We start from the raw sequence: 17420 nt of genomic DNA, 5'->3' as shown, positions 1-17420 counted from the left end.
GTATGGTGTAAGGATATAAAGCTACCCATAAGCAGAAGAGGAGCCTCCCACCCAGAAAGGAGGGTCATGGAAGGTCTCCAGCAGGAAGTGCCTGGGAATCCGTACTCTCCATATATATCATAATCGATTATGGTGCATCCTGAAGCCAGGCATACAGGAAGAATGGCTGTGCAGTCTGGTTGCTTTTCTAATAGTAGAATGGCTCCCATACTACTAGGGTGGGTGCAATAAAGTAAGGCTAAGGGTGGGTGCAATAAAGCAAGAGAGGAGAGAGGTGAAGAACCAAGGTCTACCAATTGAAGGGATCATTCTTTGCAAATGATTCCTGTTTCATCTCATGCCTAGACAACTGCAAATTCATTTAGCTCTGTGAAGACCCTAGTCCAGCAGCCAGAGGAGAGCTCCTGCGCAGACCTCACACCTGTGGACACCTTGCACCTGTGGGGACCGCATACCTGTGGCAACCTCACACCTGAAGTTCCTTTACCATGTATATTTTGTTCTGAAGCTGATCAGTCAGGGACCCTTGATGAACAGTCATGCTTAGGATGGACAGGCAGAAGCTGGAGAATTGCTTGCTAACTCATTTCCCTCCAGAAGCGGGTAACTTAAACTTCTTTAAAGTTTTTGTTTATTATTCCAAGGGCTCATGTCCAAGACATACAGAAATGAGTCCAAGAAGTGATCTGCCAATCAGAAACATAAATCCTCACCAGGACATATGTTCAAAAGTAAAGATTTAATAACCTCAAGCAGTGGATTAATTGGCACTATCAGAGTTTCCACTTCCAGAGAAAAGTGACATCCTTCCTCCCTAATTGAGGACCATGAATGCCACCAAGTGAGGCAGAGATGCACGTGCATCCACGAGTGCAGAGGGTATAAATATGGCACCAAGGTATGCACCATATGCAGTTCTCATGGAAATGAGAAAGATGTGATCCTCCCTTTGAGTCCATAGCACCACCCTACCACATGACAATGGCCTAGATTTGTTAGGAATGGAAGAGACATAAATAGGAGGGTTATGTCTGTCTAGCTGCAGAGTTTCCATTTTTGAAGATGGATATATGACACTGTGGAAGGAGGCTCAGATCAAGAGCCAGGGAGTGCTCCTAATCTCAGCCTTATGACCCAGGTAACTCAGGGAAAGCCCTGGGTCCTTTAAACAAGTCAGTCCCCAACCTCATTAATTCTCTACACATGATATCTTACAGGTGAAGTGTTTTTTGACTAAGGGATACCAACAGATGGTTGTGCTAAAAGACAAATTTACATAACCACTCTGGTGGTGGTGAAGAAAGAACCTTGGCCACTACCAGTAGAAGAGCACCAAGGTATTCCGGAAAGAATGTCACAAGGGCACAAGATACTGCTACACGAATTAATGCTTTTAAACAGTCTTTCATCTATTTAGAAGTAGATGGCCTCCGAATTATTAATCCAGTGAGGCAAATAATTGTATCACATTGCAACCTGACAGGGGGTGTCATCTTGTCATGACAGCTGCTGTTCCAGGCTTCTTGATGGTACAGAACACTGAAGAAGATCACTGAATTCAATTTCAACTTGGTTAAGCATGTTAGGCCGAACCACGAAGCTGAAAGGGTGCATGTTTAATTTAGTTTCTTTTGTCTGCACACTGTATTAGGAAGGGAAATCATACTGCTCTAGGCTCTAACTATAAAATACATCATTATCAGTACAGGAAAAGAGAATGGGAGATACAGATCTTTAGAAGATACGTGAGAAAGACAGTAAAAAGTTAGAAGACTCCCGATGAGGTCCCAGCAAACCGGGAAACCCCCAGAAAGTTTAGGAGCAGTCCTTTCCTCAGTCACACTCTATCCAGGGGTTCCTAAGCTGGGGCTTTATCAGGTCCATGAACCTCCTGAAACCTAACACAAAAATATACTCATATATGATATTGGTCAACATGGAAAGCCCATAATATTCACCAGCTTTCCAAATCCCCATAAGGTCACACCATATGGAATCTGTGATCTGTAAATTCGCTCTAAGTAACTCCCTTTGCTTGGGCCCCTTCTGTGAACCTGGTCAATCTCCACACCCTCCAGACCTGGTCCAGCACTCAGCTGCTCCCTGTGCCTCCTGTCTGGCTCCATTCTCTCCCGCAGACCAGCCTCATCTGGACTTTGCCCTGTGGTAGGGACATTTCTCCACTTGCCAAACTGCATCCCTCCCTTCATGCCACCACCCAGCTTGGAGAATCTTTTCTATAAAAGAATATCTTTGACTAGATAGAAATTGGTATTTCAATTCCTCCCAACTAGCACAAGGGACAACATTCTAAATCACTCTTCTCCCCTCCCTAACCCCCAACCTTCAACCTCAAAGATCTCTGCTAATTCTTAGAGAATACAGACTACACCCCTTGGTGTCTTATAAATTCCCTCACATGCACCTCTGCAGCAAGGAATCCTTAAAAACAAAGTCAACAATGGAATGAAAACTCTATCCAAACACAGGGCTATGACAATCATTAATAATTACAATTAAATAAGCACTTCCTACATGTGAGTTACTGGACTAAATGTTTTTATATTTGTTTCACTTAATCCTTAAAACAGCCCATTCATTAATTTATTCACTAAGTAAACATTTATTAAGCACCTCTTGTATGCCAAATCATCTTCTAGATGCTGAGAATACAGCACTGAATTAAAGTGAAAAAAATTCCCTCTCTCCACAAGCTTAGATGTGAGTGGGTGTGGGAAGACAATAAACAAACCAGCAAGTAAACATTTAGCATATGCCAGCTGGTGATAAGGACCAAGAAAAAAAATGTAGCCAAGTGATGGAATTTGGAATCCTGGGGAAGGACCTCATGATTAGGTGACCTGTGACCAGAGAGAGGAAGGAAGTAAGGTGTCTGCCCTGTCACCTGGGAGCACTAGGCAGAGGGAAAATCTGAGTGTAAAAGCTCTCAGGAAAAGCATGGTTGGTATGTTGGAGGAACAGCAAGAAAAATGAGGCTAGAGCAAAGACATGTTCTGTGCTATCCCCAATTTATACGCAGGGAAACAGACTTAGTGAAGTGGATTGAATGATAAACTCCCTTAAAAGATATGTCCCCATCCTAACCCCCAGAATCTATAATGGAACCTTATTTGAAAAAAGAGTCTTTGCAGATGTCATTAAGTTAAGGATCTCAAGATGAGGTCATCCTGGTTTATCCAGGAGAACCCTAGATCCTTCAGAAGGAACATGGCCCCGACGACACCTTGATTTCAGACTTCTGGACTCCAGAACTGTGAGAGAAGACATTTCTGTTGCTTTAAGCCACTCAGTTTGTAGTAATTGTTATGGTAGCCCGGGGGAACTAATAGAGAGAGATTAAGTAAAATGCCCAAAATAACACAGCTTGGTGGTGGACAAACTGGGACTTCAATCCTGGCAATTGAACACCAGGGTACCCTTACAGACACCAAGCTATATAGTCTCTTGGTACATGCTGAAGAATACACTGGCTCTTGAAATTGTGAGAAACACCCTTCATAACTTGAAGGCCTCTAGCATTAAGCAACTGGCCTAGGTTCCTATACTTGCCTGGCCTGCTCCTAGAAATAGCCAAACCTTTTCTGCAACATGGAGTAGCAGGAATAGCTGTTTTTCAATATAAAGATAGAATTTTCTGGCTTGTTTCATGATTTGACCAAGCAGACACCACAGGAATGAGGCTTAAAGTATCACACAGCATGATTGTGCTTGGGCTTGAAGGGAGGTTTCTGAGGCTCTAATTCCCTGGAAAGTACCGTGTGAGAGGTAATAGTCATGCTTTCATTTGTTAGAGGCACGCTGGTTACTTATACCTCTGCCAATTTTCACTGAGCAGCAAAATTAGGTTTTAGACCTCCTGTGAAAATGGAGGCAGGCCTCAGTCGATATGAGCAATTAACCCCTAAATATTTAATAGATGCTGTGACTGCTCCCTCTTCCCTGGAGAGAACCTGCCTAGTTCTCTGCAAACAAACAGGTCAGATGAAGAAGCATTTCACACCCCAGTCCCCTCTGCTCCAAAACCCCAGGAAACCCTCAGGGCAGGACTTAGTAGGGATGATGATGCAGCCAGATGCATAGCTTTTTGTGACAGCTTCCTACCCAGTATTGACACATCACAAGGCAAATGGGAGAAAACGCACAACACCTCAAGTCTCATGGACCTAGCAGAGAGGGTGAAGCACCAAGTCCCAGTGGCTGATAAGACCCGCTGTCGACCAGTGTGACTGCATGTCAGTGGGGTCGTATGGGTGTGCATATGTACGTGAGGAGGTATAGGCATAAGTGTGTGTAAGACACGGGCATTCCCTGTCCTGAGAAACTCCTGGTTTCATGGCTTTATTAAGGTTCTCTCTAACTTCACTCACCCACATCCCTCTTCTCCCTCGTCCTGCATGCACAGTCGTTGTTAACAGGGCAAACTTATCCACTAGGCACAAGAGGTACAGCAGCTAGGCTCACAATAGTCTTGGAAGCCCCAAAAGTGTTTTATTTTAAAATCAAAAGAATAAACTGGGCTGAAACAAGTGTTTTAATATATGATATTAATGTAGTTGTCTTTATACCAATGCAGTGGTAAAACAGACCTTTTAATATTATTTTATGGGGCAAGGGGCACCTGAAGGCAAAAGTGCCTGGGGATCAGAACATCATCATGCGGACTTGTATCTGTATCTCTTCCCATGTGTATCTGTCCCCATGATGCTGCCTTCTCAAGAACCACAGCATCTAACAGATGCAAACGACTGGAGACAGTCCTTTGGCCAAGACTCACATCCAGGACAAGAATCTCTCCTACGGCAGGCTTCCTAATCAAGAACCTCTACTCCTGCATGTTTATCTGATCTCTCTAGCCAGGCCCCACCTTCTTCAAGTAGAATGAGACACTCCAAAAGCACAGAAGCAATGAGAGGGCCAGGGTGTATTTGCAACAGGTCCCAAAAGAGATAAGCAGAGCAGGAAAGGAATTCACAGGTGGGGGCCATCAGTTCCACCTGGATCATTAACATGAGCTTCCAGGAAGAGGACTATCTTCTGCTCCTTCCAGTCCACATTTCCCAGCTGTTTAGCTTGTGTTTCTCATGTGAGCCAAGCCAGGGTGGGTCCTTAAGAATCTCTAATCCGCTTACCTCCAAAGTGAACTCTCAGTCACACTGCCCAGGTTGAAGTCATACAGCTTCGTCAGGATAAGTATGACCTGCAAGGGGTTGGGGATAAGGGCAGAGAAGAGGAACAAAGGGAGGGAAAAAAGGAAGCTTACTTTAGTTTGTGTAACAATATATAATGCATCTCCTATCACCCAGAGGAGGGCTTAGTATTTATCCATTGAGTTGCAGGGTATTATAGGATCAAGCAAGGGGGAAAAAGTTATTAATTTAATGCATCCCTGTAACTGGTAGCATTTATTTTAATCCTGACAGTGCTTTGCATTTGAAATAAAACATGCCAACAGGAATTAATTGGCTATTGACAGTTGTTTCTCCACATCTGTCCTCCTTCAAGGTCAGACACAGGCCAGCTGGCTTTGTTCACCACCAAGGCCACCCAGAGATCAGATGATAGGCTTGCTTTTGATCCAGAGATGACTCTGATTTAAAGAATTGGACCTAAAAGGGTAAAAGGGAAGTGGTCCTGATTCTGTCTGTAAAAGGGGTTCAAAGAGATTTTGTGGTTCCATCAATAGGGCGTTGGCAGGCATAAATACCTGAAAGCAGACAGGCCTACTTCCCCAACATCCCCTGATACCATCTGCCTTCGACCATGTATCACCTGCCCCCACTACTATGGAGTAAGCAGATCATTGAACCCCATTGGACTCCACGACCACTTTCTTGACATCAGTTGATGTTAAGTAACCCAAAAGGAAGCTGGACGTATCAGAGAGCTGAGGCTGCCAGTAATCCAGTTGGTGGTTTTCTTAACCAATCTTGGGCTGACCAGTCTGTTCCCATGCACTTTCTCTAGCTGGGGACTTGGCTATCAGATGTTGCCCTACCTGCCTCTCCTGCATCTGGGCAGTGGCTTAGGCACAGCTCCACATCTAAAAGGATGATAAGCGCGTGCACCTGAATCGATTTTAATCAAAACGCAGGTGCATAATACACATGCCTGCCTGCACGCGTGATAATCCAGTTACACATGATTGTGTTTATCTAAATTTAATGCACAACTCATTTCACTTTTTTCAGCTCCTTCCCATTCCACAATTTAACTTCCTCCAGTTCATTTTCACAGCAACCATTAAATTCTTTCCGAGATAATGAATTTCTGCTACCGAGATGGGACTTTTGCATTCTAGGTATCCATTTAAGATTAAAGAAAAATAATCAGCCATTATAGTGTACATTTTTATGGCACTTAACTAACAACAAAATGCTCACTTTGAGATGTATTCTCATCCAGCACTCTATGGGGTCAATCAGCCCCATTTCCATCTCTTCTATATAAACTAAGAAAAAAATTAAAGGCAAGGGATATGATCCATTATGTGCCAAAGGTGATGGGGACATTCAATTTCTTTGCGATGAGGAATGGCAGGTTGGCAAGAAACATCATCGATGGCATGGCCATTTGTAGAATACTAGAATTTACCAAGCTACCTGTCCTACTACCTACCACAGCACAAATCAAAGAGTATGTATTAATAGCACACACCAGTGGCATGGCTATTTGTAGAACAGTAGACTCTACCAAGCTACCTGTCTTATTACCACAGCACAACAGCAAGGAGTAAGGAACCCATGAAAAGAATTGTTCTCTACAGTCACTTAGAGGTCTTTGCCCCTCCCATTCATAACTAGTTTCCTCGTTTATTAAAGCCAGAGACTAATAAAGAAATAAACTTATCCATAGCCTCACCAAGTGTCTAGCAAGTTGCCAGATAATTTCTGTTTGTTGAATCAGTGTATATGGTATACACACACACACACACACACACACACACACACACACACCCTAAAGTTCTCCTGCTCTTCATTTGACCTTATTTCATGTACCAAGTCATTCTTAAAGTCACTGTGTAAAAGCATGGGAGGCTATGTGCAGGCCATGCCAAATTCTGGAAAAAGTAAAAAAGCTCAAAACTGATCTACTAGGAATGAGTCAGAATGACCACCTCAGGCTCTGCAGGAGCAAGTCAGACCATTTCATTTTTTCCCCAACATCAAGCCTTCAGAGGACATGCCTCCAAAATCATTTTTTCCCCAATATCAAGCCTTCAGGGGACATGCCTCTAAAAAGTGCAAAATCTACGTAGAATGAAGAAAGAGATGCTGAGGGTAGGAGTTTCACTTAATTAGCAGAGCTTCTAACCACTAGATCTGGAAAACCCTTCTCCTTACTCAAAGCTTGGACCACCCCGCTTTTTCCCTCCCTCCTTCCATCATTTCCTTTCTTCCTCTATTAAATGACTATGATATTCTGGCCACTGGGCTATACATGGGGGATACAGAAATAAATGATCCAGATCCTTCCTTCTAGTAGCTCACAGTCTAGACTAGTAGGGGAGAAACCTAAGAAATGAGCAGGCAATTCCTATACAGACTGATAGGTGCTGTGGTGGGGAATGCAGAGAAAATCGGGGAATGTTGAAGCACCAAAAACAGAAACTAGATAAAGAAGTCAGGGAAGGATTCCTAAGGGTGAAACCCAAACTAATACCTAGAAAGAGTAGACACTAACTAGCTAAAGGGAATGCTGAAGTGTTTCTACACAGAGGAAGCATCATGAGCAAAGACGCAGGCGTTCTGTAGATAAACCACCCAAGAGAATATTATTAGACTCTCCTCAGTTTCTCCTTCCTCTCAGTAGCTGCCATGAGAACATGCCTCTCAGATCTCCACCTGCAGGAAGCATAATTGACTAAGCACTCCAGCTGTTGTGCTCTGAAATCCACTGCTACCTCTTGCCAAGCCCACACCCCACAAAAGCTGCTCCTGGCCAATGGTTACAAGCAACAGGAATACTAGGCAGACACATTCCTAGGTGACAGGACTCCTCTGATGGGTGACATTGATGCTAAGATCCCCTAACAGCCTTGCTGAACTTTCCACAGAACCTCACTACAGTCTGAGATGCTCCCAGCCAGCCTACCTGCCTGCCTTCCTTCCTTACCCATCTCCTTCACCGGGGGGTCAGATCTCCATCTTAGCCCAGCAGTTGTCCCAATCTGCTCTGGCTCCTTTCCCATTTTCTCTCACGGGCATTTTTCCTAATAAGTTTCTCAGACATCTCGTTTCATCTTCACGTCTGCTTCTTGGAGAATCCAGACTAACACATCCTTCCACACTTCTATGAATATTACTTCTGCCTTCATGGTAGATGGTTTCAATTTTACCTCTTAATTCATGCACTTTCTTGATCAGAAACCTTTACTGGCTTCCTTTGCCAACGGATGAAATTCATACTCCTTAGACTGGCACACTTAGACTCCACAATCTGGCCCATGCATACTCTTCCAACCATTTTTTCCAGTTTGCAAAAACCTGTCCTCTGTTTTAAACAATCTAAGTTTTCCAAGGTACCTCAGGTAAGACAAACACATCCTCACATCTCTGCTTTCTTTCATGCTCTATCATTGTATCACTGCCTGTGCCCCATCCTTTCATTATCCCCTGTACTTGCCTGCCTAATGTTGGAGAAAACAGTCTAAAGCCCACCCCTTTCAGGTGGCCTCCCAGGATTATCCCAGACATCAAAAATGTTCTGTCCTGTGAAGTCCTATTTTGCTTAAAATGGAGTCATGCAATTTATCACAAACACTATCTTGATAGTTTCTGAATGTTACATGAGTGGCCTTCTCAACTAAAGTCTAAACAACTTAAGGTAGGGATTGTGTTTAGTACTTCTATCTCCTTCACAGGCTCAGCATATTGAAGGTTCTTACACAATAATCGCTTTTGAGTAAATGAAAGATATTGATATTGTGTTGGTAAGTCACAGACTTCAGCAGGAGATGCTATTAAGCCAGTCTATTGCTCTCATTTTATAGATGAAAAAATGGAGCCCCAGAAAGGGGAACATGACTCAAGGTTAAGCCTCAGCAATGTCTGACCTTGACCAAGTACCCCCAAGGTAGTGCTCCTCTCATTCCATGAATAAAGCCGGAGCCTAAGAGCCACTGGGGAGCCTGTTAAATGCTGATTCCATGGCCCACCCCCACTAAGTCTGACTCGAAGGACCCTGAGTAGGATTCAAAAATCTTCTGTGGCAACCAGAGGACCGCATTTCCAGAAAGGCTCCATCACATCATGGTTCCTTTCCCACCTCTACGCTACAGTGACACTACCCACCCCACCATGGTGAGATTCTAATCTAGCAAAACATTGCTTCCTTTACATTGAATTTAACCTTACAAATTAAGCAGGGAGGGGGACACGTATGAGGAGGATACCTCAGCGAGGTCACACCAGCATTCCCCAGAGGAAAAGTCAAAACACTGAGAATTGTAGGATGGAAACTCCTTTTCCCCTGGAGCCCAGCCCAGAAGGATATAAATAGAGCCATTAAGAGATGATAATGTAACCTTCAGGCTTAAGACATTCTATGCCAAGCAAACAAAACCAAGAGCAAGAGAAAGCCTGCCCACCCCGACCTCTCCCACCACTCACAGCCTTCCAAAGGCCACTGGGGAGGAGTGAACTTCCAGGGAAGAACATTGAAAGTAGATGCAATAAACCCACCTACAAGCTCAGGGCTGTTAGGCAAGTACTCGGAGCAGAAAGAGATGAGAGTGTGGCTCCAGAAACCCAGTCGGTGGATATGGCAGGCAGGATGGTGGAGGGGGCAGTTCCGGATCTACAGCAAAACCTGACTTGAATCCCCTCCAGCTGATGGCCCCAGAATGAGAATGGGACTCAAACTCAAGGAAGCAAAAGCAGGAGCTAACATTAATTGCACTCCTACTATGTGCTAAGTACTACACTGGGCAATTCTCAATCTTCACAAAAAAACCTTTGAAACAGAGCAGGTATTATATAATATCGCCCATTTTACAGATAAAGAAACAGAGTCCCAAGGGTCAAGCAAATTGCCCCCACAGCACACAAACAGCAAGAGACAGAACCAGCATTTCTGCCCATGCCTGAATGACTCAACCATGCTCGTTCTGCTCTAACGTGATGCTCCTCTACTCAGTAAGTGTTTATGTGGGCTTCTGTGCAAGGCAATGAACAGGAATGCAGAGAAGAGAAAAACGCACCCTTGCCCTCAAGGAGTTTATCATTCATTCATGAATTCCACAAATATTTACTGAGTATCTCTTATGTGAACTAGAAAGACACCTGCTAAACTCTGCAAATCAGGGAGAGAGATCTAGAGCTCAAGGCCCAGGGGTAAAGATAACTTTTGTTTTCTTTGTTCTTGGAGAGAAAAATAGGAAACAGAGATGTGTAATGAGATAAGAACTAGGCAAATTGTTGGGAGACCCAGGTTTACCAAATAAGCTTTGTCAAATAAGTACCTTTTTGACCTAACTGGCTATAATCCTGGGGGGATTTTAGACAGCAGGAGAAATGAAAATAAATTGGAATAATTCATGAGTAATAGCACTTCTCTCTTCTTACAAGCTATATACAGACATACACACAGAGAGAATAGCAGAGAAGTCTGTCTCTATATGTGTGTGTGTATAGCTGGAAAATTATGGAAGTACATATAGGTACATACAACTATTTTAAATTGGCATCTGACATCTTATTTGAAATAACACTGTTCATACATCTCTTATAGCTTCTGTCATACTGGGATAATATGATTTCTCTGTATGTCTGTCTTCCCTGTTAGACTGTGACCTCCTTGAGGTCAGAAATCAGGTCTCATTTAGCTCTGTATTCCCACCACCAAGCACAACGGCTGACACATGGCAGGTACTATACAAGGTCCTTTGGATGAATTATAAATATATGTCAGTAAAAGAAGGGATGAGATGATAAATGTAGGAGAGAGGTATGGATAATGTGCTATAAGATTTGAGAAGAGGAAGCAATTAAGTCCAGAAAATGTGATTAACAAAGTCTTCATGAAGGAGGGGTTATATGAGCTGGGTCTTAAAGCATGGTAAGAATTTCTATATACTGAAATGGAGCTTGTCTGCTTTATTTCTTTTTTTTTTTCTTCTTTTTAAATTGGACAGGGGTAGATAGAAAAGAGCAGGGGGTAGGGGTAGCATTCTAGTTATGAGAAAAGCAGCATGGAGATGGAGCAGTATGGGCTGTGTTGAGTGCACCGTGATATACGCAGGATCAACTCAGAGACACGGCAAGGCTGTGCCAAGGTGGGAAACAAGGCACAAAGGACAAGGGAAGGGTGCAAGAAGGAGAGTGAAATTGCACTTGGTGTAGTCAGTAATGATTTGATTAAAAGCTCTACAAGAGTGAAGAGGGCGGTGACAATAGAAGATTATAATAATTTATGTCACCATAAATAAGGTGACAATAAGGGACATAGCTGACCTCTTACAAAATCAGTTGGTGCTGTCTTTGTTGAGTATCCACCTCCAATTTTCTTGTCCCCAAGTAGCTAGTGTCTTCTGCTGTCCCCAGATGCTCAAGCCAGCTTCAGACACACGCAACACCAGCAACTAATGCCTTTATTCCTCACTTCTTTCATTCATCTATTCCTGCCCAATGCCAAGCACAGTATAAGAATCTTGATAGTAAAGTGATTTTTTTAATGGTTGCTGTGGTCTTTAAATGTGTAGTCCTCCTTAACTTGCTGCCTTCCAAGATTATCTGTTTGAACTAACAAGTCCAAGTCCCTGACAGGGTTGGGGAGAGTGATATTTGGTGTGACTCCACACATCCCATTTTCTATGTGAGAGGGAGTGCCCACTCTGAAGTTTCAGTCCCTATTCCACCCAAGAATCCTAAATATCTCCTGGTCTAAATTCACTCACCCAATTGGATCCAGCCCTCTGCCTCCTGGATGGAGCTTGCAAGGCCACATGGAAAGAACGCGGCACCTGAAACCAGAGGGCTGAACTCAAGACCCAGCCTTGATGCACACTCCTGCATGCACCCAAACAACTCATGTATGTTTTTGGAATTGGCTGTGTTTTACTAAAATGGGGTAATGGTACACTTTCCCTGCCACACTCAAAGGGTTGCTGATTCAAATCAAATAAGGGATGACAGCTTGCTTTATAAGCTGTACTGTGCAAACATGAGTTATAAGTGTGACAATTATTCTTCAGGAGACAAGGGCTTCTAGTTACTCATATTTGGTGGAAGGGTTTCAGATTCTAGAGTTGCTGAGCTCCTTCTAAAAAAATGTCCATCCATTCTAGACCCTAACTGCAATACAGGAGGCTGAAAATCAGAGCCAGTGTTCTCTCACCTGGCACCTCCACTCAGCTTTGGAAGGCAGGCAGAAACCCCGGGGGATTCCTGTCCTCCGAAAGGATAATGCATAATCTGCAAATCCATAAATCACTAGGACGCTCTGGCCCGTGAGCACATTCAGTGAAGTGAGGACCTTTAATGCCTGTAAAATTTTACTCTGAAGGAAAATTACTTTAGTTCATTAAACCTTCCTAAAATCTTGGTGCCTTTAAATCCATGGGGCTCTCTGCACATCCATCTCTAGGTCCCCTCACTCTTATGACCTCACTCCTGCCCGGACCTGATAATTCTTTGCTTTCAGCCAAGTGGAATGGGACTCATTGACTCTCTTTACCAGGAGTGGTAGACAATGGTAACATAAAAAAGTTGCTAAAACATACACTTTGGGGACTGCCTGCAGGAGTGTATTTTAAGTCTCAGCATAGTCTTGTGAGTCTTGGCATCTTCCTCCCACCTAGAGGAGCCTCCCCTGAAGTGAGTAGAAATTAAACATCTATAGTCCAGAACCCAACTGACCCACAGTATGACAATGTCTGGACACCAACTGGGTGTCCAGAATAAGATAAACAGTGCCCATTGCACACCATGACTTTACAACCTAGTTGGGAAGACAAGGAATTATTAATAGTACAAGAGATACCAACTTGTCAGTGTCTGATGCAAGAAATTTTACAAAACTGTTAACCCCTTTCTCTGTTTTTTAAGGGAGTATTACCAACTCTGTGGATCAGCATGATTCCTTTCTCGTCTTGCCCATAACAAGCAAACACCGAGCCTCCTGAAATGTGTTGGGGTGTACTACATTGACCAATTTCAGGTCCTCATAATTTTTCCATTCATTCACCAAACTAATATGTACAGCATGCTTCCTTTTTGCCAAGTGCTGAATCGGCAGTAAAGAAAACAAACCAGCCTCTTTGCCCTCCCTAAGTTTATATCCTAGCAGAGGAAAAAAAAACAAATAAATAGGTAACCAATGCAGTAGTCAAATGGCAGTGAGTGCTGCGGGGAAAAAATAAGCAGGAAATAAGAAATAAGAGAAATACATTAAAAAGTGCAAACACACAGGGGTGGTTCCAGGGTGGGCTAGGGGGGTGGCAGGTGGGGAATGAAGGTTGCAGAAGTAAATAAGGAGCTCAGAAGAGTCCTCTATGAGAAACTAACACTTAAAATCCTGAATGACGTGAAGGAAGAAGTCACATGGTTCTCTTGGTAATAAACATGTCAGGCAGAAGCAACAGCAGATGCAAAGATCCAAAGGCAGGAATGTGCCCAGCGTATCCAAGGAACAACAAGTTAATGAAGCTGGAGGGGAGGTGAGGGAGATATTAGGAGGCTGAGATCTCACTGGGCCTTCAGAAGCACTGTAAGAATCTTGGTTCTTACTCCGAGTGAGATGGGAAACCACCTGAGGATTTACATGGAGGACTTAGGTTTTAACAAGATCACTCTGGTTGCTATGTTTAGAAAGGCAGTGAGGGGACAAGAGTGGATGACGAGACTACTGTAATCATCCAGGGGAAATACGGTGTGGACTGGACCAGAGTAACGGCAGTGGACTGGGGAGACAGGTGAAGAGGGGCAGGATCTAAATATATTTTAAAGATAGAGCCAAGGAGTTTTGCTGACAAATTAGATACGAGGTGTGAACAAAAGAGAATAGTCAAGGATGACCCTCAGCATTTGAGCCTAAGTGACTGGAAGCATGAAATTGCTGTCTCATGAGATGAGGACTGTGAGAGAAGAAGGTTTGGAGGAAAGATTAAAAGTTGAGCTTTAGACATTAATTTCGAAATGCCTAAGAGACACTCAAATGGAGAAGTCAAACACTGAGCTGGATAAATGAGTCTGGGGTTCAGAGAAGAGAGTTTAGGCTACAAATATCAATTTGGGAGCTGTCAGTGATTGGATGGACTTGTAAGACATGAGTCTAGGTTCAGTCACTAAGAGACCAAGTGTGGATTGACTAAAGCTATAAGGATTGACAGCTGGGGCATGTCAGCATTTAGAGATCAGTGAAATGAGGCAGAAAAACCAGTCTGTTTGGACCTCTCGAAATTGGCACAGGGGATATTTGTGTCCTGTGTGAATGCTCACCACATGGTGTTTACTATGGAGACTTTCAAGCATCAGATGGACAGGATGGTGACTTCTCTTGAGATCACTGAGCCTCTTCCCTAGTTACCCCTGTGTCTGCTCTGTGGGCTCCTGTATAGAATGGCCATTGTGGCAGAGATTGAGGCTTCTCCTAGGCTCACCATGGAATCTCCCCCACCAAGGCTGATGTGGAAATAATCACTGCTGAGTTCCCAATCTACCAACATAAGAAACCAATGCTGAGTCTCAACATCGTGCATGGTGGCAGGTTCATTGCACAGCACCCCTCTCATCTCAGAGAGTGCAATTTCTTCTCACTGGAATTGCTTTCCCTGCCTGTAGTGATTATGCTAGAATCAAACATTTCAATTTCAGATTGCGTTATTCACTGTCATGGTGTCCCATACAACACGACTTCTAACACAGGAACTCATTTCACAGCAAATGAAATACAGTCATGGGTATGTCCGTGGAATTCACTGGTCTTACCATAAACATGATCACCCAGAGCACCTGGACTGATACAAGGCTTGAGTGGACTTGTGAAAACTCAATGACCACCATCTGGGAGCTGACACCCATGTGAGGCTGTGGTGCTTATCCTCTAGGATGTGCGTCCCACCAAAATATGGTCCAAATACCAAGGTCTGAACATCAACAATGAAAAGTGTGAGTGATGTCTCTCCTTATCATATCCAGGAGGACACCACAGAATATTTAAATCATGTCCCCACAACTTGGGGCTCTGTTAGTACAGAAGTATTGCTTCCCAAGGAGGGAATTGTCACCAAGAGGTAAAACACGTGTTTGTTTGTTTGTTCGTTTATTTATTTATTTATTTATTTATTTATTTGAGATGGAGTTTCACTCTTGTTGCCCAGGCTGGAGGGCAATGGCCCAGTCTTGGCTCACTGCAACCTCTGCCTCCTGGGTTCAAACGATTCTCCTGACTCAGCCTCCTGAGCAGCTGGAATTACAGGCATGTGTCACCATGCCTGGCTAATTTTTGTATTTTTAGTAGAGACAGGGTTTCACCGTGTTGGCAAGGCTGGTCTCAAACTCCTAACCACAGGCGGTCTGCCCACCTTGGCCTCCCAAAGTGCTGGGATTACAGGCGTGAGCCACTGTGCCCAGTCACACCTGTTCTATTGAACTGGAAGCTGAAAGGAATATCCATCTGTTTTGAGCTTCTCATGCTACCACTGAACAAACAGGTAATGAAGGAGTTACTTACCAGCTGGGATGATTTGTTCCTATTGTCAAGGAGAAACAGAGATGATGTTTTATAATCAGGACAAAGGGAATGATGTCTGAAACCTATAATTATTATTATGCCTCTTATTAATTTCAAGTGCCCCTATTGTCTTCAAGTCCTGAAGTACAAGTTAACAGAAGACTACAGTGGTAAAGGCAGAACTATTAAGGACTAAGATTCTTCAGAAATGACAGTTTAAATTATTCTATCACACTATGAGGTAGAAATCCTTAACCCTCTGAGGTATTTGCTAAGGGCAAAGGAAATACAAAATGGGTAGCTGAAAAAGACATGGCCTATCAACTATGCCTCAGGACTAGTAACAGAAATGAATATAATAGCAATTATGCATATTTCTCCTTGCCTGCTTTATGTGCACATGCACAGAGATAAGAGAAGGCTCAGAATGTGTGTGCACAGAGATGAGTGAGAATGCAGGATTCCCCCTTCCACCCCCCATCACCTACTTGCTTTCTGTGTTCTGAGTGGAAAATCAGAGTGCTTGACTGTTCTGTGACCCAGCCAGCTGCAGGTTTTCCCCAGCATGCTTGAACACACACTGGTCTCTTGAACACTCCCAGGAACTGTTAAAGGAATCTAGGTTGTTGCCCAAAACACTGAAAGAAAGGGGTCCTGGCCCTGAGCTAAATGCCTCAAATCGTCTCATAAACTCCTTTCCCTGACCACGTTGCTTGGACAGATCTAGGTAGATCACCCCTTTTCTCTTGCCGTCTGTCATGAGGATTGCTGCAGCACTATACTAAGTTCCCCTAATAAATGCTTTGCACTGATCACCCTGGCGTTTAGTGCTTCTTTCTTTGGAATCGCAACTGGCCCTATCTTGGTACCCTTTGGGGCACTCCCTTGTGCGAACTTCCCTTCCATTGCTTTTGGGGTAATTCCAGCCATAGGTTCAGCAGGGCAAAACAGATAAATAGATGGTGCCCATAAGTTACTCTCTTTTCTCCTACTCTCTCTCTGTTTCTTTTCTTTTATACAAAGAACGTTAGTGTTGGTTAGCTTCACAACTACTTTGGGTTATAAGATATCCACACAGGATTGTAATAGGTATACAAAGCAATTAACATCACCCAGAGAAGGTTTAGCAACTAATGGAACTTGATGAATCTCTTTCTTGATAGAGAGTGACAGTATCCTCATGGTATAAGTTGTTGTGGCTTGGTGCGGTGGCTCATGCCTATAATCTATAATCCCAACACTTTAGGAGGCCAAGGTGAGAGTATCATTTGAGCCTAGGAGTTCAAGACCAGCCTGGGCAACATGGCAAGACCTAGACTCTACCAAAAAAATAATAATAATAATTTTAAAAAATTAGCTGGGCATGGTGGCACACACCTGTGGTCCCAGCTACTCGGGAGGCTGAGGCAGAAGGAACACTTGAGCCCAGGAGGTCAAGGCTGTAGTGAGCTGCATTCGCACCACTGCACTCCAGCCTGGGTAACAGAGAAAGACCTTGCCTCAAAAGAAAAAAAAGAAGTCATTGCATTGTATTAGGCAGAACCACAAGGTTAAATATGAACAGGAGGATGGAAAAGAACACTCACAATAGCCAAAGAAGTAGGCTGTGCTGTTTACCATCACCCCACAATCCTGCCTATGTATGGCAGGTAACCAGCGCCCTGCAAATTACATTTCTAAAACTCTACTGTGAGCTCTCTTCAAGATTAGTTCAGCCAATGGAAGGCATG

At 43.6% G+C, this 17420-nt stretch overlaps 1 protein-coding gene across 1 annotated transcript in view; it reads right to left on the bottom strand.

Moving 5' to 3' along the window:
• SORCS3 (sortilin related VPS10 domain containing receptor 3) overlaps positions 1 to 17420 on the bottom strand; it is a 631488-nt gene that overhangs the window by 419111 nt on the left and 194957 nt on the right. The window contains exon 2 of the mRNA XM_054436019.2: positions 5151 to 5218. Coding sequence (XP_054291994.1) covers positions 5151 to 5218 — 68 coding nt within the window. The remainder of the gene's footprint in view (positions 1 to 5150; positions 5219 to 17420) is intronic.

The sequence above is a fragment of the Pongo pygmaeus genome, chromosome 8 (assembly GCF_028885625.2).
Source record: "Pongo pygmaeus isolate AG05252 chromosome 8, NHGRI_mPonPyg2-v2.0_pri, whole genome shotgun sequence".
NCBI classification, from domain to species: domain Eukaryota; kingdom Metazoa; phylum Chordata; class Mammalia; order Primates; family Hominidae; genus Pongo; species Pongo pygmaeus.
The sequence above is the reverse complement of the archived record's forward strand: the minus strand, read 5'-3'. Positions and strand labels throughout refer to the sequence as shown.